This window comes from Camellia sinensis, chromosome 9, assembly GCF_055761805.1.
Source record: "Camellia sinensis isolate YWXY chromosome 9, ASM5576180v1, whole genome shotgun sequence".
Lineage (NCBI taxonomy): Eukaryota > Viridiplantae > Streptophyta > Magnoliopsida > Ericales > Theaceae > Camellia > Camellia sinensis.
The window spans coordinates 54,543,908-54,565,870 of NC_138969.1; the positions used below are offsets into that span (position 1 = coordinate 54,543,908).

General features: G+C 36.3%; 1 protein-coding gene across 1 annotated transcript; it reads left to right on the forward strand.

Annotated features, from left to right (window-relative positions):
- Positions 1 to 16,688: 16,688 nt before the first annotated feature.
- LOC145799427 (uncharacterized) lies at positions 16,689 to 21,372 on the forward strand. Its single transcript, XM_082889008.1, has 9 exons — positions 16,689 to 16,818; positions 17,011 to 17,425; positions 17,630 to 17,778; positions 18,148 to 18,475; positions 18,632 to 18,770; positions 18,985 to 19,223; positions 19,662 to 19,748; positions 19,874 to 19,945; positions 21,282 to 21,372. Exons 1-9 carry the CDS (start codon positions 16,689 to 16,691, stop codon positions 21,370 to 21,372), a joined length of 1,650 nt encoding a protein of 549 aa, XP_082745134.1.
- Positions 21,373 to 21,963: the final 591 nt, after the last annotated feature.

Below are 21,963 nucleotides of genomic sequence, written 5' to 3' on the forward strand. Positions count from 1 at the left end.
TGTATTCAACATTTTATTATAAAAAATAAAATGAAAATTGTACCATTCAAATGTAATATATTTGTTGTGTAATTCTAAAAAGAAATTGATTGTTTTTTTTCAAATTTTTCATTTTTTTGAATATCTAGAGTTCCTAATTAAAAGAAAAATTTGAAAGACTTGGCATTTTAACATTTATGTGTAATATGGCAAGAGAGTTTATGTTTATTTATTTATTATTTTTTTTTGGCACCTTTTTAAGGGAGTATAGTATTCTATGTTGTATTTCAAAAAATTCTGGTCAATGTATATATGTGTGTATTACTTTAGTTGTCTTCATGAAAAAAAAAATGTATTAAACTTACAAGTATTTAACTTAACGCAAATATTTAACATAATCCGTTTTACTTTGAATCAAATTCACCAAGTATTTAACTTAACCCACAAAAATGTATTTAACATTTTGTTATGAAAAATTAAAAACAAAATTTGTACCATTCAAATGTAGTATATTTGTTGTGTGATTATAAAAAGAAAGGGACTGTTTTTTGCATATTTTTTTTTTTTGAATATCTGGAGTTCTTAATTAAAAGAAAAATTTGAAAGACTTGGCATTTTAACATTTATGTGTAATATGGCAAGAGAGTTTATGGTTTTTTTTCTTTTTTCTTTTTTTTGGCACCGTTTTAAGGGAGTATAGTATTCTATGTTGTATTTCAAAAAAATTTGGTCAATGTATATATGTGTGTAAGTAACATTTAACATTTTGTTATTAAAAATTAAAAACAAAATTTGTACCATTCAAATGTAGTATATTTGTTGTGTGATTATAAAAAGAAAGAGACAGTTTCTTGCATATTTTTTTTTTTGAATATCTAGAGTTCCTAATTACAAGAAAAATTTGAAAGACTTGGCATTTTAACATTTATGTGTAATATGGCAAGAGGGTTTATGTTTTTTTTTTTTTTTGGCACCGTTTTAAGGGAGTATAATATTCTATGTTGTATTTCAAAAAAATTTGGTCAATGTATATATGTGTGTATTACTTTAGTTGTGTTCATGAAAAAACAAAAAATGTATTAAACTTACAAGTATTTAACTTAACACAAGTATTTAACATAATCTGTTATAGATATCCTGCAAGTATTTAACTTCACCAAGTATTTAACATTTTGTTATAAAAAAAAAAATTGTACCATTCAAATGTTAAAAAAAAAAAAAAAAAAAAAAAAAAAAAAAAAAAAAAATTGTACCATTCTAAAAAGAAAGGGACTATTTTTTTTCATTTAATTTTTTTTTGAAAGACTTGGCATTTTAACATTTATGTGTAATATGGCAAGAGAGTTTATGTTCCTTTTTTTTTGTTCCACCTTTTTAAGGGAGTATAATATTCTATGTTGCATTTCAAAAATTCTGGTCAATGCATATGTGTGTATTACTTTATTGCTTATAAAATGGCTTTCTTATGTGGTGAATTTTTTTTTTTTTTTTGGCATAAATTTATGTTTGGACTTTCCAAGTCATAAATGGTGAACTTCAAAATATTTATGATTATAATGGGTTTTAATTTTGGTTTTAATTTCATCTCTATAAAATTGAAGTCAGTTAAGAAAGAGAAAAGTTCAAATTCGGACAATTATTGTGCTCGAGTTTTAATTTATCATTTTAATGTGATTGTTAAAAAATATCTATTCTAAATGCGGGGTTGACTCAGAAAATGTGAGTTTGATTTTGGGTTTCTCAAAGAATGTAGGGAGAGAGAGAGAGAGAGAGATAGATATAGAGGTAGGTTATTATGGCAAGGAACTGTTTGTTTGGAGCTATTTAAAAAGAAATTAAGGGTGATTTATTTAGTTGATCTTCCTGCAACAAAAAAAATTAAACTCACACTCAAAAAAATTATTTAACATTTTATTTGCTGTGTAATATATTTATTTAGTTGTACCATTCAAATGTAATATATTTGTTGTGTGATTTTGGTTTTAAATTCATCTTTATAAAATTGAAGTCAGTTAACAAAGAGAAAAGTTCAAATTTAGACCATTTTATTGTACTCCAGTTTTAATTTATGATTTTAATGTGACTGTTAAAAAACATCTATTCTAAATGCTGGTTTGACTCAGAAAATGTGAGTTTGATTATGGATTTCGCAAAGAATGTAGAGAGAGAGGGGGGGAGGGGGAAGGGGAAGGGACTGTTTGTTTGGAGCTATTTAAAAAGAAAGTAAGGGTGATTTATTTAGTTGATCTTCCTGCAACAAAAAAAATTAAACTGACACTCAGAAAATTTTATTTAACATTTTATTTGTTGTGTAATATATTTAGTTGTACCATTCAAATGTAATATTTATTTGCTGTGTGATTCTAATGTACAGATTATAGCGACCCCGGTCTTTTGCCATTTGATTATTGTATCTGGACATAGGATCCGTAGATTCTGTCATTGTATAATGGTTGTTGTTGTCCCTTATTTTCTCATTTGGAATTATAGGATGTGTTGGGCAGGTCTGTTTCAGGTTGGTTGGGTTTAGAAACCAAGTGTTGCTGTCCAGAATTTTGGATCTTCGCTCGAGCGAGGAGTTTGTCGCTTGAGCGAGATGTTGTTTTTGGTTCTTCGCTCGAGCCGGGGTTTGGTAGCTCGCGGCTCGAGCGAGAGTTTGCGTCTGGTTTGGACCTGTAGCTTTGCATTCTTGGCTCGAGCGAGATTTCCTTCGCTCGAGCGAGTTAGTTCGTTCTTCGGTCGAGCAATAGTTCATTCGCTCGAGCGTGTGTCTGGTTACAGACCTGAGGGTTTGTGTTCTTCGCTCGATCGAGTTTTCTTTCGCTCGAGCGAGCCTTTGGGTTGTTGGCTCGAGCAAGGCTTCCTTGGCTCGAGCGTAGTTTCTCTGTGTCTGGTCGCTCGAGCGACAAAGTCTTCGCTCGAGCGAGCCTGTCCAGTTTATATACGCAGCAGCGGATTTTGATCAGTCTTTTTCATATTCTTTTTGGTTCCAAACCCTAGGTCCGACTTCTCTCTCTCCCTACTCACCTTCTCTCTTAGATTTGATCCACTTAGGGTGTGTTTCTACCCTAGATCCTTCATTAAAAAGATAGAGTGAGTTGAGGGCTTTCATTTAATCCGAACATTTGGCGATTTGGAGCACATTGGTATTTGGGCACTCATCTCTGTCTTCACCATTTGAGTTGTTTTCTTTGAGGTAGGGATTTCCTACTCCATTTTATAAGTTTTGTTCTGAGTTTTGGTATTTTGATAAGTTGGGGTTACTTTGATAATTTTGGGAAAACCCTAGTTATTTAAATTAATTAATTTGGGTAATTAATTTAAGGGGATTGGGGAATTTGGTTAAATTCATGAAATTGGGAAATTTATTGCTTAAATGGTGTAGTTGGATAATGTAAATCACTCGCCCATTGAATTGTTGATATATTTATTTCCAGTCTAGAAATAACTGTTTTGGGCTATCGGTGGAGGATAGTCGTGATTGTTGTAGACATTGCATGTGGATTAGGAATAACTGAAACTAATCACATTGGTTAAGTCATTAATTTTGACTATTGCATTGATACAGAAAATACGTTTATTGATTGAGCATTGCACTTGCATACATTGTTTTGTGTGGGAGGAGATAGGGGATGTACTCCACGGTTTAGGGGAAGATAGGGGATGGACCTCTAAACCGGATTTTGTTTGGGAGGAGATAGGGGATGGACTCCATTAGCATCACTTTTATGTGTGCTTATTTATATAGAAGTGTTTTTTGTTGATACAGCACTAAAATGTGTATCAATCTGGAAGTATGAAGTGTTTTGACTTGAGCTTGAGTCTCATTTGTTTGTTGATATTGGAAGAATGTGAATATGATATATATAATTCACTGTTGTAAGTTTGGCCAGGTTCTGAGCCATGTTGATAAAGTTGGAAAGTAAAACGTGTCTTAGACAATAGTGTCATGAGACTGTAAAATGAAGTAATTGATTATCTTGGTTAACCATCTGTTGAATGCTATTGCTTTATTCATTGCTTATATGTGGTTTAGTATATTTCTACTGGGCTGTGGCTCACCCTTTATGGGAACATCATTTTCAGGTTCAGGTGATAAACTACCTCCAATGACTTAGCTTGGGAGGGTTTGGCTTCTGGATTTGAAGAAGACTATCTTTAGTTTATTGTCTTTATTTCCTAGTACATGTAAACATTCAAGCCTAGGGCTTTTCTTGTGTTGAGTTAGAACTCATATTTTTGTATCCAAGTGTTGGCTTGGAAGGATGTAAGCCTGTAGGACATTTTATTCGATGTTACATGTAATGCGTTTATTTAGTAATACTCTGATGAATGTATTAATAAATTGTTTTCTTTAAAGAATGCATGTCAATGATATATATATATGATGGGCTATTTTGAGGGCGTGACAACTTGGTATCAGAGCGTACCGGGTTTGAATACTTTGGGTACGTGGGAAGTGATTAGTATCACATTGGGTTCGTCTCGTTTGATAGAGACTTAGTGTAATGTTTTATGCTTATGTGATAACATGTTTATGTGATTATGTGGGTATGGAATGTAGTTTCTAGGATGTTGATTGGACCCTTGAGTTTCTAGTAGTCTTGTTGGAAAGGCACTTGATCACTGCTGCTTCCAACCGGAACTATAGCAACGCATTGGGACTATCATTATCCGGGAATGAAATTCATAGGTGCTTATGTGATTATGTGCGTATGTGGAATGAATTATTGTTGTCCAATGCATTAGGATGCGAGTGTTTAGCTTCGGCAAATTTATTAATGTGCTAATGTCTTTGTTTCCTTTATTAGGATGTCAGGACGAGGACGAGGACGCGGTAGGCGTGGTAGGCCGGGTAGGCAGGAGGTGCCTGTGCCAGAGGAAATTCCGGTAGTTCAGGAGGGAATTGGCCAGGCCAACGTGGCTGAGCCAGTAGGCCAGCAGGCTATGGGCGCTCTAGCCCGAGAGATAGCAGGGGCATTCAGGGAGTCAGTAAGCATTCTCAGAGCTGAGAATCAAGCTCGGGATGTTGCTGCAGATGCAGGACCTTCCTTTCTGAAGAGGGAGTTCTTCCGGTCTAATCCGGATGAATTTGTGGGTGATCCTAAAGAGCCGCTTAAGGCAGATGAATGGCTCGAACAGACAACGAAGACGTTTGAGATGCTTGGCATCGAAGACGGAGGGTTGAGAGTGACCTTGGCATCTTTCCAGTTGAAAGGGGATGCGGGTCAGTGGTGGAAGTTTACTAAGGGTCGTATAGGAGGTACGTGGGAGGCTTTTGTGAATGCTTTCCAGGAGAAGTTCTTATCTCCAGCAGTTAGAGAGAAGCTGAGGGACCAGTTTTGTCAGCTTAAGCAGTCGAGTTCTTCAGTGGCCGAGTTTGAGGCTGCATTTACTAGTTTGTCCAGGTTTGCACCTGAGTTGGTGGCATCTGAGGAACGTCGTTGTATTGAGTTTGAGAAGAAGTTGAGGCGTGGCCTCAAGCTGAGAGTTGGGGGAACTATGATTCAGGATTATGGGCGTATGGTTGATGCTGCAGCCCACATGGAAATTACGATGCAGGAGGAGGAGGAAGGACAGAAGGGCTCCAAGAAGAGTCAGGATGGTCAGAGTGATGGTAGGAGACAGAAGGGTTTTAATCCTCAGCAGTCTCAGGGTAGCTTTTCTAGATCGACTTTTCCTGTGCCGAGTGCTAGTTCGGGGAAAGGCAGTCAGGGAGACATTACCTGCTTCAAGTGTGGCCAGCTGGGCCACAAGTCTCCAGTTTGTCCTCAGAGGGGAGGAGTTCAGAGAGCAGCATTTTCTTCGGCTCGATCTCAGAGCCAGAGTCAGGGTAGAGGCCAGCCACTCTCGTGTTATCAGTATGGTCAGCCAGGGCATATGAAGAGGTATTGCCCGCAGTTGGGTGGCACACCTGGTGCATCTGGTTTGAGGCCGATTCAGGGTCAGCAGCCAGCTCAGTCGGGTCAGGCCTCGAGGGCCAATCAGGGGGCTTCATCGTCCCAGTCGGTACAGCAATCTTATGCTCCTAGGGGTGAGCAGGTTGATCAGAGGTCGTCTGGGCGCGTGTACGCTGTTACCGCGCAGGATCTTGTGCCAGCACCATCAGTTGTGAGAGGTACCTTCTTGTTTTGCAACTCGGTTGCTAATGTTTTGATTGATACGGGTGCATCCCATTCCTTTGTGTCTGCTGCATTTGCATCTGTTTTGGAGTTGGAGTTAGCACAGTTAGCATCTCCTATTTGTGTAGTGTCACCTCTTGGGGGTGAATTAATTTTGAAACAAGGTGTTAGGGGTTGTGATATAGAGGTTGATTACCATAGAATCCCATTTTCCTTTGTAGTTATGCCTATGAGGGGTTTCGATGTTATTTTGGGTATGGACTGGTTATCGTCATACCGGGCAGTTATTGATTGTTACCGCCAGAGGGTCACTCGTTGTACCGTGAGCGGAGAGTATTTTCATTTTCTGGGGGACCGGGTTGGTAATGTGTTGCCACCGGGGTATGTTCCGCGAGGACGGAGTGAGCTTAGTGGTCTACTTGCTAACCTTTCGATTAGTGAGGATGATGAGACTCAGATTGTGTTGCCAAGGGTGGTTTGTGAGTACTCGGACGTCTTTCCCGAGGATCTTGTTGGTTTGCCACCGCATCGAGAGATTGAATTCTCTATTGACCTAGTGCCCGGCACGGCGCCGATTTCTATGGCACCCTATCGTTTTGCCCCAGCCGAGTTAGTTGAGTTGAAGATACAACTCCAGGAGTTGCTAGATAAGGGCTTTATACGTCCTAGTGTTTCGCCGTGGGGAGCACCGGCCCTCTTTGTCAAAAAGAAAGGTGGTGCTTTGAGACTTTGCATAGATTACCGGAAGTTAAATCGGGCTACGGTTAAGAATAAGTACCCTATGCCTCCTATAGATGATCTGTTCGATCAGTTGAAGGGTTCCCGTTGTTTCTCAAAGATAGACTTGAGATCGGGTTATCATCAGTTAAGAGTCAGGGAGGAGGATATTCCGAAAACGGCATTCCGTACGCGGTATGGCCACTATGAGTTTCTGGTGATGCCATTTGGGCTCACTAATGCACCGGCAGTTTTTATGGATTTGATGAACCGGATATTCCGGGAATTTTTGGATCGTTTTGTGGTCGTCTTCGTGGACGACATCCTTATTTATTCGCCTTTTGAGGAGAAGCACAAGGAACACTTGAGAGTGGTGCTTGAGTTACTTAGAGCCCATAAGCTTTATGCTAAGTTTGGGAAGTGTGAGTTCTGGCTAGAAGAGGTCAAGTTCTTAGGCCATGTAGTTTCTGGGGAAGGAGTGTCTGTTGATACATCCAAGACTGAGGCAGTGCAAGATTGGGCACAGCCTAAGAGTGTGTTTGAGATCCGCAGTTTTCTGGGGTTAGCTGGGTATTATCGTCGGTTTGTGAAAGATTTCTCCAGATTAGCTTCGCCTTTGACTAGATTGACTCGGAAGGGAGTCAAATTTGTATGGAGTGGGACTTGTGAAAAGTCGTTTCAGGAGTTGAAAATTAGACTGACCACCGCCCCAGTATTGATTATTCCAGAGAGAGGGTTGGGTTATGCAGTCTATTGCGACGCCTCACGAGAGGGTCTGGGTTGTGTGTTAATGCAAGAAGGGAAAGTGGTTGCCTATGGCTCACGTCAGTTGAAAATTCACGAGCAAAATTACCCTACGCATGATCTAGAGTTAGCAGCTGTGATATTTGCCTTGAAGATTTGGAGGCATTATCTTTATGGTGAGAAATTTGAGGTATTCTCGGATCATAAGAGTCTGAAATATTTGTTTACACAGAAAGACTTGAACTTGAGGCAGAGGAGGTGGATGGAATTTATAGAGGATTATGACTTTGAGTTGCATTATCATCCGGGAAAGGCCAATGTGGTGGCCGATGCCCTTAGCAGGAAACCTGTTGGTGACATAGCTAGTATAGCCATCCGAGAATGGGAGATGTTGGGTGCACTCGGGGAGTTTGATTTACTTTTGGGCGAATCCGTTGAGGTTGCGGCCTTGTTTTCTGTTGTTGCACAGCCTACACTTGTGACTCGAGTGTTAGAGGCTCAAAGGGGTGATCTTGAGGTAGAATCGCTTCGTGAGAAGATTTCCGGTGGGAAGGTTGAGAAGGGTTTGACAGTGTATCCCGACTTGAGTGTGAGATACCGAGACCGTCTGTTTGTGCCAGAGTCTTGTCGAGAGGAGGTACTCCGAGATTTTCATCATTCACGCCTTGCGGTGCATCCGGGAGGCACTAAGAGGTATCGGGATTTGGGTCGCCAGTTTTGGTGGCGGGGTATGAAGAGAGATGTGGCAGCTTTCGTATCTAAGTGCCTTACTTGTCAGCAAGTGAAGGCCGAACATCAGAGGCCAGCGGGTTTGTTGCAACCCTTGCCTATTGCTGAGTGGAAGTGGGAACACGTCACTATGGACTTCGTTGTGGGTCTTCCGAAGACTCAGCGGGGTAGTGATGCTATTTGGGTAGTTGTGGACCGGTTGACTAAGTCGGTGCATTTTATTCCTATGCGTGTTAGAGATTCAGTCGATCATCTTGCCGATTTGTACATTCGGGACATAGTGAGATTGCACGGGGTCCCAGTGACGATCGTCTCAGATAGAGATCCTCGTTTTACTACCAGGTTGTGGCAGAGTTTGCAGAGTGCCTTAGGCACTAAGTTGACCTTTAGCACGGCCTATCATCCACAGACTAACGGACAGTCCGAGCGTACTATTCAGATCCTTGAGGATATGCTTCGGGGTTGTGTTCTAGACTTTAGTGGGTCGTGGGAGAGGCACTTGCCGTTGGTGGAGTTTGCCTACAACAACAGTTTCCAGTCTAGTATCGGTATGGCACCATTTGAGGCCTTGTATGGCCGACCGTGTAGATCTCCTGTTTGTTGGGCCGAGGTGGGTGATGCACCTCTGTTGGGTCCGGAATTGGTGAGGGAAACGACGGAGAAAGTTGAGCTTATCCATAAGAGGATTGTTACAGCACAGAGTCGTCAAAAATCTTATGCCGACCGTAGGAGGAGACCTTTGGTGTTTGAGGCGGGTGATCATGTCTTTCTGAAGATATCACCTAGACGGGGTTTGATGAGATTTGGGAAGAGCGGGAAGTTGTCCCCTCGGTTCATTGGTTCGTTTGAGATCCTTGAGAGGATTGGCGAGGCTGCTTATCGTTTAGCTTTGCCGCCGCAGTTGTCCGGAGTACATGACGTGTTTCATGTGAGTATGCTTCGGAAGTATGAGCCGGATCCATCACATGTGTTGGATTGGACCGATTTAGTGGTTGAAGAGGATGTTTCGTATGAGGAGAGACCGGTTCGGGTCTTGGATAGGCGGGATCAAGTTTTGCGAGGCAAAACCATCCCTTTGGTCAAAGTTTTGTGGAAACATCACGGAGTGGAGGAAGCCACTTGGGAACGTTAATTGGAAGTCCGCGAGAAATATCCGGACATGTTTATTGATTTGTAATCTTATAATTAGATTCTGTTATATTGTTGAACTTAAGAGCTTTATATATGTCTTAAGTTGTAAAACATTGAGTTTGTTTTGGTAAAAGGGTGTATCTTGAAACTTGCTTCATTATAGAAGTTTAGTGTAACATTGCATCTGTTGAGTACATTGTTGAATGGGTTGTATATATATCATGCGATTGAATATGATATGAGAATTGTTAACATTGAAAGGAATAATGCATAATAAATGATACAGGTTGAAATATATGTTGTTTTATATGTATATTGTGAGATGCCTCTTGATAAAGAGATGAAATGACCAGTTTTGGGTCAAGATGTTTACTAATGAACTGTCTAAAAAAAAAAAAAAACTGTTTTCAAAAAATTTATGCTTAATTTCGGGGACGAAATTCTTTGAAGGGGGGAGGTTAGAGCGACCCCGGTCTTTTCCCATTTGATTATTGTATCCGGACATAGGATCCGTAGATTCTGTCATTGTATAATGGTTGTTGTTGTCCCTTATTTTCTCATTTGGAATTATAGGATGTGTTGGGCAGGTCTGTTTCAGGTTGGTTGGGTTTAGAAACCAAGTGTTGCTGTCCAGAATTTTGGATCTTCGCTCGAGCGAGGAGTTTGTCGCTCGAGCGAGATGTTGTTTTTGGTTCTTCGCTCGAGCCGGGGTTTGGTAGCTCGAGCGAGAGTTTGCGTCTGGTTTGGACCTGTAGCTTTGCATTCTTGGCTCGAGCGAGATTTCCTTCGCTCGAGCGAGTTAGTTCGTTCTTCGCTCGAGCAATAGTTCCTTCGCTCGAGCGTGTGTCTGGTTACAGACCTGAGGGTTTGAGTTCTTCGCTCGATCGAGTTTTCTTTCGCTCGAGCGAGCCTTTGGGTTGTTGGCTCGAGCAAGGCTTCCTTGGCTCGAGCGTAGTTTCTCTGTGTCTGGTCACTCGAGCGACAAAGTCTTCGCTCGAGCGAGCCTGTCCAGTTTATATACGCAGCAGCGGGTTTTGATTAGTCTTTTTCATATTCTTTTTGGTTCCAAACCCTAGGTCCGACTTCTTTCTCTCCCTACTCACCTTCTCTCTTAGATTTGATCCACTTAGGGTGTGTTTCTACCCTAGATCCTTCATTAAAAAGATAGAGTGAGTTAAGGGCTTTCATTTAATCTGAACATTTGGCGATTTGGAGCACATTGGTATTTGGGCACTCATCTCTGTCTTCACCATTTGAGTTGTTTTCTTTGAGGTAGGGATTTCCTACTCCATTTTATAAGTTTTGTTCTGAGTTTTGGTATTTTGATAAGTTGGGGTTACTTTGATAATTTTGGGAAAACCCTAGTTATTTAAATTAATTAATTTGGGTAATTAATTTAAGGGGATTGGGGAATTTGGTTAAATTCATGAAATTGGGAAATTTATTGCTTAAATGGTGTAGTTGGATAATGTAAATCACTCGCCCATTGAATTGTTGATATATTTATTTCCAGTCTAGAAATAACTATTTTGGGCTATCGGTGGAGGATAGTCGTGATTGTTGTAGACATTGCATGTGGATTAGGAATAACTGAAACTAATCACATTGGTTAAGTCATTAATTTTGACTATTGCATTGATACAGAAAATACGTTTATTGATTGAGCATTGCACTTGCATACATTGTTTTGTGTGGGAGGAGATAGGGGATGTACTCCACGGTTTAGGGGAAGATAGGGGATGGACCTCTAAACCGGATTTTGTTTGGGAGGAGATAGGGGATGGACTCCATTAGCATCACTTTTATGTGTGCTTATTTATATAGAAGTGTTTTTTGTTGATACAGTACTAAAATGTGTATCAATCTGGAAGTATGAAGTGTTTTGACTTGAGCTTGAGTCTCATTTGTTTGTTGATATTGGAAGAATGTGAATATGATATATATAATTCACTGTTGTAAGTTTGGCCAGGTTCTGAGCCATGTTGATAAAGTTGGAAAGTAAAACGTGTCTTAGACAATAGTGTCATGAGACTGTAAAATGAAGTAATTGATTATCTTGGTTAACCATCTGTTGAATGCTATTGCTTTATTCATTGCTTATATGTGGTTTAGTATATTTCTACTGGGCTGTGGCTCACCCTTTATGGGAACATCATTTTCAGGTTTAGGTGATAAACTACCTCCAATGACTTAGCTTGGGAGGGTTTGGCTTCTGGATTTGAAGAAGACTATCTTTAGTTTATTGTCTTTATTTCCTAGTACATGTAAACATTCAAGCCTAGGGCTTTTCTTGTGTTGAGTTAGAACTCATATTTATGTATCCAAGTGTTGGCTTGGAAGGATGTGAGCCTGTAGGGCATTTTATTCGATGTTACATGTAATGCGTTTATTTAGTAATACTCTGATGAATGTATTAATAAATTGTTTTCTTTAAAGAATGCATGTCAATGATATATATATATGATGGGCTATTTTGAGGGCGTGACACAGATGATAAATATTTTTCATTTAATTTTTTTGTGAATATCTAGAGTTCCTAATTAAAAGAAAAATTTGAAAGACTTGGCATTTTAACATTTATGTGTAATATGGCAAGAGAGTTTATGTTCTTCTTTCTTTTTTTTTTCTTTTTTTTTTGCACCTTTTTAAGGAAATATAATATTCTATGTTGTCTTCATGAACACAACATAGAATATTCTATGTGTAATATTCTATTTTTCATTTAACATTCTATGTTTTTTTTTTTTGCACCTTTTTGAGGGAATATAATTCTGGTCAATCCTTATGTGTGTGCGTATTACTTTAGTTGTCTTCATGAAAAAAAAATGTATTAAACTTACAAGTATTTAACTTAACGCAAGTATTTAACATAAGGATTTTTGTTTTGAATCAAATTCGCCGAGTATTTAACTTAACCCAAACAAATGTATTTAACATTTTGTTATAAAAAAAATTTAAAAAAAAATTGCACCATTCTAAACAGAGAAGGCACGTGCCTCTGGTATCTTTTGACCTTTTTCTTTTTCTTAGAAGTTTATATTTTTATTTATTTCTTTTCCTCTTGATTGTAACCCGTTAAGTATTTTCTATTCATGGCAGTTATTTATTTAAATAAAATTTTGAATTTTATTATTCGATTTGGTAGCGACATATTTGGAAATAACATTTCATTGCCAATGAAATCCATGTTAACTTTTATTATTGCTAATTTTTTGTTTCTTTGTGACTAAAATTTTTAGGTTGAAGTATAACAGTTATGAACAATATCACTATTTTTGGTCAAGTAAGTTTTTTTTCTTCTTTTTTCTCTTCATATAAATTTAAGTACCTCTCTTATAAATTTAAGTACAACAGTTATGGACAATATCACTATTCTAATTATTTTTTTTCCTCATGCTTTATAGGTGGATGGAGACTTACACCGAACCGTAATATCTCCTCCCTTTACTAATTTTCTTATTTATGTGTATAAAGTTTTATTTATTACTCTAAAGTTTTTGTATGTATAGGTTCGATTTTTTCAAGAAAGAAATGTTAATGTTTTTATTTGCGATGAGCGTGACCTTAATACTATTCGCATTCATGAGGTAAGCCTAAAAGTCACTTGAACATTGGACATGTATTTTCTTATCATTTTAAAAATAATTTATAAATAAATTCTACTTATTTTTTACAGGCAAAGGCAAAGGAAAAAGACAAAGCAATATCAAAGGAAACAAAAAAAGCTATTCCGTATGGCAAAGGAAAGGAAAATGCACATCCCATGGTACGGTTTCTCAACAATTTTTAAAAGTTTTTTTTTGAATATTATATAGATTTTTTTAGGAATTGCGTAGTGTCATATACTATTTTTTATGTACATTTTTCAAAAGTTTCTTTTTCAAAAATTTATTCAATTCTATTTATTGAATGTGAAATGTTTTTCTGAAGCATGTTAAAGTAAGCATTTGTACAACATGCTAATGCATTTGTATGAACATTAATTTGAATTTTTAATATGTTTGTCTATTTGTATGATAAAAATATGTTGCATTTGTACAATATGTTGCATCTACAACATAGCATAATAAAAATATAATAGAAGAAAACGAAAAAGGAAAATAAGAAGAAAGAACAAATATGTGATGAAAATGAAACTACATAATATAATTTTTTTTTTTTTCTTATAAGAAGTTCTTAAGGAAAGAAGAAAAAGACAAAAATGCATTTTAATATAACAGAAACAACAAGAAGAGAGAAAAGGAAAGTACAAGACATTACATGCTAATATTCACATTTTACGTACCCAATGATCTAATATTTACCTTTTCAACGTACATTTTGTAAAGAGATGGGTAGTGTCTTAAAACCAATAAGTGCGTGCATAGTGAGTTTGCAGTTTTGTGTGCTTAATGTGTTTTCAAATTATTTTTCCCTTCCTTTTTAAATTTCATAAATGCATGCATTGGTTCTTATATGACTAACAACTTAACCGAGTGAAGAGGAAAAGTTAGTTAAAAGGAAGAAAAAATACATGATGAAAAGGAAGCAAGTTAGTTAATCTTCACATTTTATGCACCTTCTTATATAATATTCTCATTTTAGGCACACAATGATAATGTGTTATCGAAAGCTGCATTGGCCCAACGTGCACAGCGAGAACGTAAAAAAAATCAAAAGCCATGTTTTGCATACCAATTGGGACAATGCCTGCGACGAGAACGAGAAAGAGAAAGATCGAAGGAATGTATTAACCCAAGACAACCTTCTTTAACACCAAATTGGTAAAAAGAAAAAGAATTTTTTACCCAAGATAATCTTGAATTTTTTACTCTTACTATTACCACTTTATTATATAGATTTTAATTTGTTCACAATCTATTTCTGTAGGCCTCCTCCTACAACTCCATGTAGAAATGTTGGTGTGGTCATCCGTGATGAGCACGACCTTAATCTTATCCGTGTTCGTGCGGTAAGTACAAAATCAAGTCAAACATTGTATGTATTTTATTTATATAAGATTTTTTTTAATCTTTTCAATATTTTATTTATATTTGTTAGGCAAAAGATAAAGAAAAGGTCAACCCAATGTCTAAAGGAAAAGAAAAGATGGCTCCTTCCGGCAAGAGAATGACAAATGCATGTCATGTGGTATATATTCTTTTTTAGAAATATGATGCAAAACTAATCAAAATTTTGAATAGTTAAAATATATGAGTGTATAAAATGAATTTATTGTATTATGTTGTTTTTGTAGAATGATTGTAATATGTTTTCCTGTAACTTGCTATTATTTGTATATGTTTTTCAAATTTATTTATTCTTATTTTGCATGGATACATGTGCATTTACAATGTACCATCCATAAGTTGCTACTTATATAAAGAAAATAGGAAAAAAGAAACGAAGAAATAAAGAAAAAATATATAAAGAAAAGAGAAACTAAATAAGATAGGTTTTTAATTCTTATTTAATATATAACATAGAAAACAAAGAAAGGGAAAGGGAAGAAATAAGAAAAAAAGAAATAAAGATAACACAATTAAAGGTATAAAACAAATAAAATAGAAAACAAAATTAAGAAAAAGGGAAGAAATAAGAAGATAGTTTCATTTTAAGCACAAAATACACACATCTTTTGCTTCAATGATAAAATATTTTCTTTTTAGGCACAAAATGATAATGTAATATCAAAAGCTGCATTGGTCCAACGGGCACGGCGAGAGCGTGAAAAAATTGAATTTCAATGCTTGCAACGAGAGCAAGAGGGATTAGAAGAATGTGTTCAACTAAGACAACATTTTTTAACACCAATTCGTCGCGATCGCACTCACTTGGAGTGGGAAACAATAACTGAAGATTCTCAGTCGACACAAAAACGAACAATGGTTACCCATCATTCTACATGTTCGTTTTCTATGCCAAGCACATCTTCAAATTCACAAAGGAATCAGTAAACTACTATGTCTAATCTTGAAATACATACTTTTACTCATACCGTTTTGTTTTACAAAATCTTATTTATACACAAATATTCGTAGGTTTACTCCTATAAATCGATTTCTTCAACAAGATCTATGTACTGATGATGAATTAGAAGATTTGCCTACGAGTATATCAATTGACGCCCGGGCACACAAAGATTCTTGCCGCCATTATCTTGGCAAGATGGATGTATTATGTCCTTATTGTTCAGCCTTACATTGGATAGATGAAAAATTGACAAAATCATCTATAAAGCGTCCCTTATTCGGAACTTGCTGTTTGGAAGGAAAGATTAGGCTACCTTTACTTATTACACCCCCTCCACCACTTCAGGCATTGTATGATGGGAATAATGATCAATCAAAATCCTTTCGAAGTTATACTCAAGTGTACAATGCAGCCAATGCTTTTACAAGTCTTGGTGCTACATTGGATCCTAGAGTACTTAGTGGATGGGGCCCTACATCATTCACAATTCATGGGGAATTGCGACATCGAACAGGATCACTACAACCACAACCAGGGCAGGATGCGAGTTATGCTCAGCTGTATATTTATGACCCTTATTCAGCTTTAGAAATTCGTAAGCGTAGAAATCCTAACTTGAGAAGGGATGTTCTCAAAACTATTCAGGATAGTTTATTGCAAGTCAATACATTTGTAGATAAATATCGCCAGGCTCATGCCATTTTACATCAATTAGACTCGGCAGGACACAATCTACTTGCTCATCTTCATTACAATTCAACAACTGATTGACGTCGGTATAACCTACCAACTACAGATGAGATTGCAATTGTAATACCAAGTGATGGAACAGAGGTAAATGGAATGAGAGATATTATTTTACATTTCCGAGGAAATAATGAGTTGATGCAAATTAATGAATGTCACCCAGTATACTTGCCATTACATTATGTTATATTATTTCCATACGGTGAGCTTGGATGGGAACCTGAGTTGAAATTGTGGAATGTTCAGTATGATTGACCTTCAACTGATCCACTTACTCAAATGAATTTTTATAGTTATCATTTGTTTGAACGACCCACAAAGTATTCAACAATTTTGAGAGGTGGGAAACTATTTCAAGAGTTTTTGGTAGATGCTTGGGCTACAACTGAGCAAAATCGATTGACATACTACAAGCTTAATCAAGGGAAACTTTGGGCTGAGCTTTACCAAGAGTTGTCAGATATGGATCCAGATTATGTGCGACCTGGACAAATTGGTCAAAGGTTTGTTTTGCCATCTTCATTTACTGGTAGTCCTAGACATATGTTTGAAATCTTTCAAGATTCAATGGCTATCACACGATACAACCAACACCCAGATATTTTTCTTACCATAACGGCAAATCCCAATTGGCCAGAAATTACTTCAGCATTATTACCATATCAAAAACCTATTGATCGTCCTGATTTAATTGCCCGTGTTTTTGAGTTGAAGAGAAAATGTTTGATGAAGGAGATAGAAACAAATAAAGTGTTTGGAAATAAATTTGCACATGTTTTTACAATTGAATTTCAAAAACGAGGCCTCCCTCATATGCATGCACTTTTATTTCTCAAGAGTCCAGACAAAATTTGGACATGTGCTCAATTAGACAAATTGGTCTGTGCAGAATTTCTAGACCCAAAAGATGATCCTATGCTTTTTGAAACTATCAAATGTTGTATGGTACATGGACCATGTGGTGCTCGAAATCTGCAAGCACCATGCATGGAAAATGGTAGATGCACTAAGAGACACCCTCGAGCTTTCACAGAAACAACAACTATGGATCAAGATGGATACCCTATCTATCGTCGTCGCAATAATGGTCAAGTACATACTGTGAGAGGGCAAGAAGTTGATAATAGGGATGTCGTGCCATACAATGCATATCTTTCAAAACTTTTCAACTGTCATATAAATGTGGAAGTTTGTGCTGGAATGAGATGTGTCAACTATATACATAAGTACATTTATAAGGGTTATGATCGTACAACGATGGTGTTAGGAATGATAAATGAGATTCAACAATATCTCGATGCAAGGTATATTGAACATCCAGAAGCTGCTTGGCGAATATTTAGTCATCCTTTGCATGCAGAGATGCCAACAGTTGTACGATTGGCACTTCATTTACCTGGAATGCATCGTGTTGTTTTTAACCCAGAAGAGTCATTACAAACGATTCAATCTAGAGCTGGTCAACAAATGTCAACTCTTACTGGCTTCTTTGCATATTGTGCTGCCAGTGAAGATGAATGTCCATTCACTTATCAAGAATTTCCACAACATTTTGTTTGGCTCAAGTCAGAAAAGAGATGGAAATCAAGAGAAAGGGGATATGCAATTGGTAGAATGTACTTTGCTAGCCCTAATTGTGGCGAAAGATTTTATCTACGTTTGTTACTAACCGTTGTCAAAGGACCAAAGTCGTTTCAGTCTTTACGTACGGTCGATAATGTTGTGCATGATACATTTAAATTAGCATGTGTTGCAAGGGGGCTTTTAGAAGATGATGAAGAATGGATACAATGCTTGAAAGAGGCTACAGTCATAAAAACTGGATATCAATTGAGGAGATTGTTTAGTATTATTCTCACCCAGTGTTCTCCACTAAATCCATGTGCATTATGGAATCAATTTTCAACGCATATATGTGATGATCTTGCACATAAGATTTGTACATTGTTTGTCATTTCTAAACCAATTGAGGCTCAAATTGAAGATTATGGTCTCCATCTTTTGAATCAAATGCTTCATGAATCAGGCAAAAGTTTAATTGACTTCCCACCCATGCCACAACCTACTGCAAATTGGAGTGCAGTAGTTGGTAATCGATTGATAGTTGAACATCAACAACTGCAAAGTGAGGCACAACATGCAGATCCACGAATTACTATTGATTGTCTCAATAATGGACAGCGGAATGCTTATAATACAATCACTTCTTCAGTTTTCCAAAATAAAGGAACTGTTTTCTTTCTGAATGGGGGTGCAAGAACACGGAAAACATTTCTATACAACACGATTGCATTAAAATGTCGTAGCCTTGGGTATATCGTTGTCACTGTGGCTTCGTCTGGAATTGCATCACTGTTACTGGTAGGAGGTCGCACTACACATTCAACATTTTCCATTCCGTTAGATGTATTGGAAAATTCACTTTGTGGGTTTAGCAAACAATCATTACAAGCTGAGTTATTTAGAGAAACAAAACTCATAATTTGGGATGAAGTTCCTATGTAACATAGACATTGTGTTGAGGCGGTTGATCGTACATTGAGGGATATTTGTGATAGTGAAAAGCCATTTGGAGGTATTACTGTTGTTCTTGGAGGAGACTTTCGACAAATCTTACCAGTTATACCCAAAGGAGTTCGTGAGCAAATTGTGAATGCATCATTAAGACACTCTGTTCTATGGAAGCATATATATATCTTGACTTTGGATTTGAATATGCGCTTGAATCATGAAGGCCATGAAAATGCTAATTTTGCAAATTTCTTGATGGAGGTAACACTACTTTAACCTGTATTATATACATTATTTTAAATTAACAAATTGTGTTTACACTTACTTTTTTATTGATTTCACTTTTTTTAAGATTGGGACCAATCCTCAAGAAATCGTTAACCTTTCATCAACAATACACAAATGTCAAGATTTGAATGAATTACTCTCTACAGTTTATCCACAATTGAATATGATAGAGACGTCAACCCCAACATTTTTAACTGAACGCACAATTCTGTCTGTGCGTAACGATGATGTCAGTGACGTTAATACTACTGCGTTGAATATCTTTCCAGGGAGATTATATACTTATCTTGCAGCAGATAAAATGTCTGAAGATAATAAAATTGATCCTACCATTACAAATAGATATCTTAATGAATATTTAAATTCATTGGATCCTCCTGGGTTGCCAACTTTTAAGTTAGAGTTGAAAGTGGGTTGTCCTATAATATTGTTGAGAAACATTGCACCGAAAGATGGACTATGTAATGGTACAAGATTGATGGTTACTAGGTGCGGCACTCGCATAATTGAAGCTCAAATTTTAACTGGAGAAAAGTTTGGCAATTTGGCATTCATACCAAGGATATCTTTGACACCATCTTCTTTAGAAATGCCTTTCCAAATGACAAGACGTCAATTTCCAGTCCGATTGGCATATGCCTTGACCATTAATAAATCTCAAGGACAATCTGTGAAATTTGTTGGGGTTGATTTGCGTATACCAGTGTTTAGCCATGGGCAATTATATGTGGTATTGTCTAGATGTACATTCTTTGATCGTATAAGTATTCTCCTCCCTAAAGATAATTTGGATTCTACTACAAATATTGTTTATCCTGAAGTATTGCTGTAGTATTCTATGTAGATTAAATGACGTTTTTTTAGAAGGTAACCACGTAGATTTATTTCTGTTAATTATATAACTTTTTAAAAAATTTCAATTTAATAATAATTTGAAATTTGGACTTTTGTAGGATTGGACCGAAAAATCTATGGAGCTTAAAAGGAGAAATACGACTACCTTGCTTCAATGGGGATGTAATAAGGTAATTTTAATCTGAAAGTATTTTGACATGTATATTTCCAACAAATGTACTAATTTATATATATATTTTTTTGTTTCCACAAATTACCAGATTGTTGTGCATATTCCTCATTGGGGATACATAAAAGTTGATACAAAGACTTTTTGGAAAGTAATGAGGAGGAAGTTTGGGCAAACGCATATTTGAAGACATGTTATTGACACATCTTTTGTAAAGCATACATATTTTTGGTGTATGACAATATAATTTTTGGTGTATGACATATTAGTGACACATCTTTTGTAAAGCTTTAACCCACTTTTTGTAAAGTTTTAACCTACTCTTTTGGTATATGACAGTATAACTTTATTTCTGTCTGTGTTTACACTTTTTTTTACTGCCTTTTATATTTTGATATGCAATAAAATTTTAGATCTTATATGTTTGTTTCCTAATTTGCATTAAGATTAGGGAGAATTGTTATTTTATTTGAGTTTTGTAGAGCGTGTAATACAAGCAAAATTGTTCTAATTTCTTTAAGAAGAAAAATATTTCAATATATTTTTTCAGTATCTTTATCAAAAAATGACACAAACTTTATAAATTTCAACATAATACGTATAAATTATAACTACATTTTAATCTTAAAATTATTTACACCGTGCCTTTAGGCACAGGCATACACTAGTATTGTAATATAACTTCAAGATTTTATAACGTAGATATAAAATGATATAATATGATCTCATTATAAATATACATTTTGTTTGGCGGTACACACTATAAATATTCATAACCCTTTCATAATTATAATATTAGGTAATTACATATGGAACATAATTTAATCAATTGAGTTTAAAATGAATGGAGTTTAATAGTTTAAACAATTGAGTTTAATAACAATATTAGGTGATTTACATATGGAATATAATTTAATCAATTGAGATTAAAGTATATAATATTTTGGGGCATGTACATACAAGTTCCATTTTGTGAATTTATAATCCATTAAGTCCTAGATAAAATTATTTTCTCCTTCAAGTCCCATTAATTTTTAATAGACTAATTTACCCTTCCAAGACCTCCTCCATAGCTGCCAAACATCCATTACTGTACGTCATTCCCTCTCTCTCTCTCTTACTCTCTCTCCCTCTCTCTCTCTTAGATCTCGAACCAGATCTAGAACTAGATTAGAAGATTTCCAGATCTCAATGCCCGTACCCGAACGCCCACCCCAACAAGCTCCATATGTGCCTTTGCATCTACTGCATCTCTCTCTCGCTCTAATAATTGATTCTTTCTCATACTCTTCTTCACATATTTTGCTTTGGAGATGATTTTGGTCCTTCATTCCTAGAAATGAATCAGACTTTGAAGGAATCTTAGGCCGCCGAAAGGAATATTTCGACAAGAACGCAGCATCGACGTGGTCTCAGCCTCACCCATGACGAGAACTTAGATTTCTTTTCTTGGAACCGTCGAAGTCTCTTCGTTGCTTCCTCCGACGAATCAGGCTGTACAAATCTTCATCCATTTCACTGCGTTTCGTTATTGTTTACCGAATGAAACACGCTCATGAACTTTGATTTATTTTTTAAAATTTGGAGGATGATATGGTCCATTGATACTTGATAATATTACAAATATATGTAAACTTCTTCATTTTAATTCTGATTTGTCGGTTTCCAATTAATCATGAAAGAAATTGAGAAATTTCTCAAAACTGATAATATTCTCAATTAATACTAGAAGCACCGCACCAAAAGCACCAAAAAAATTGAGAGATTTCTCAAAACTGATAATATTCTCAGTTCATACTAGGAAAAAAATTAAGAAATTTCTTAGTTTTGATATTATATACTGAAATCATTCTCTGTTTTGAAAATTGAGAACATTCTCAGTTTTGAAATTGAGAACATTCTCAGTTTTGGGATTAAAGGGCAAAACGTTTTTTTACCTATAAATGGGACTTATTGGTTCAAAAACTTTTTGACAGGACCTAAGTTACCACCAAATATGTAGACAGGACTTTTTGGTAA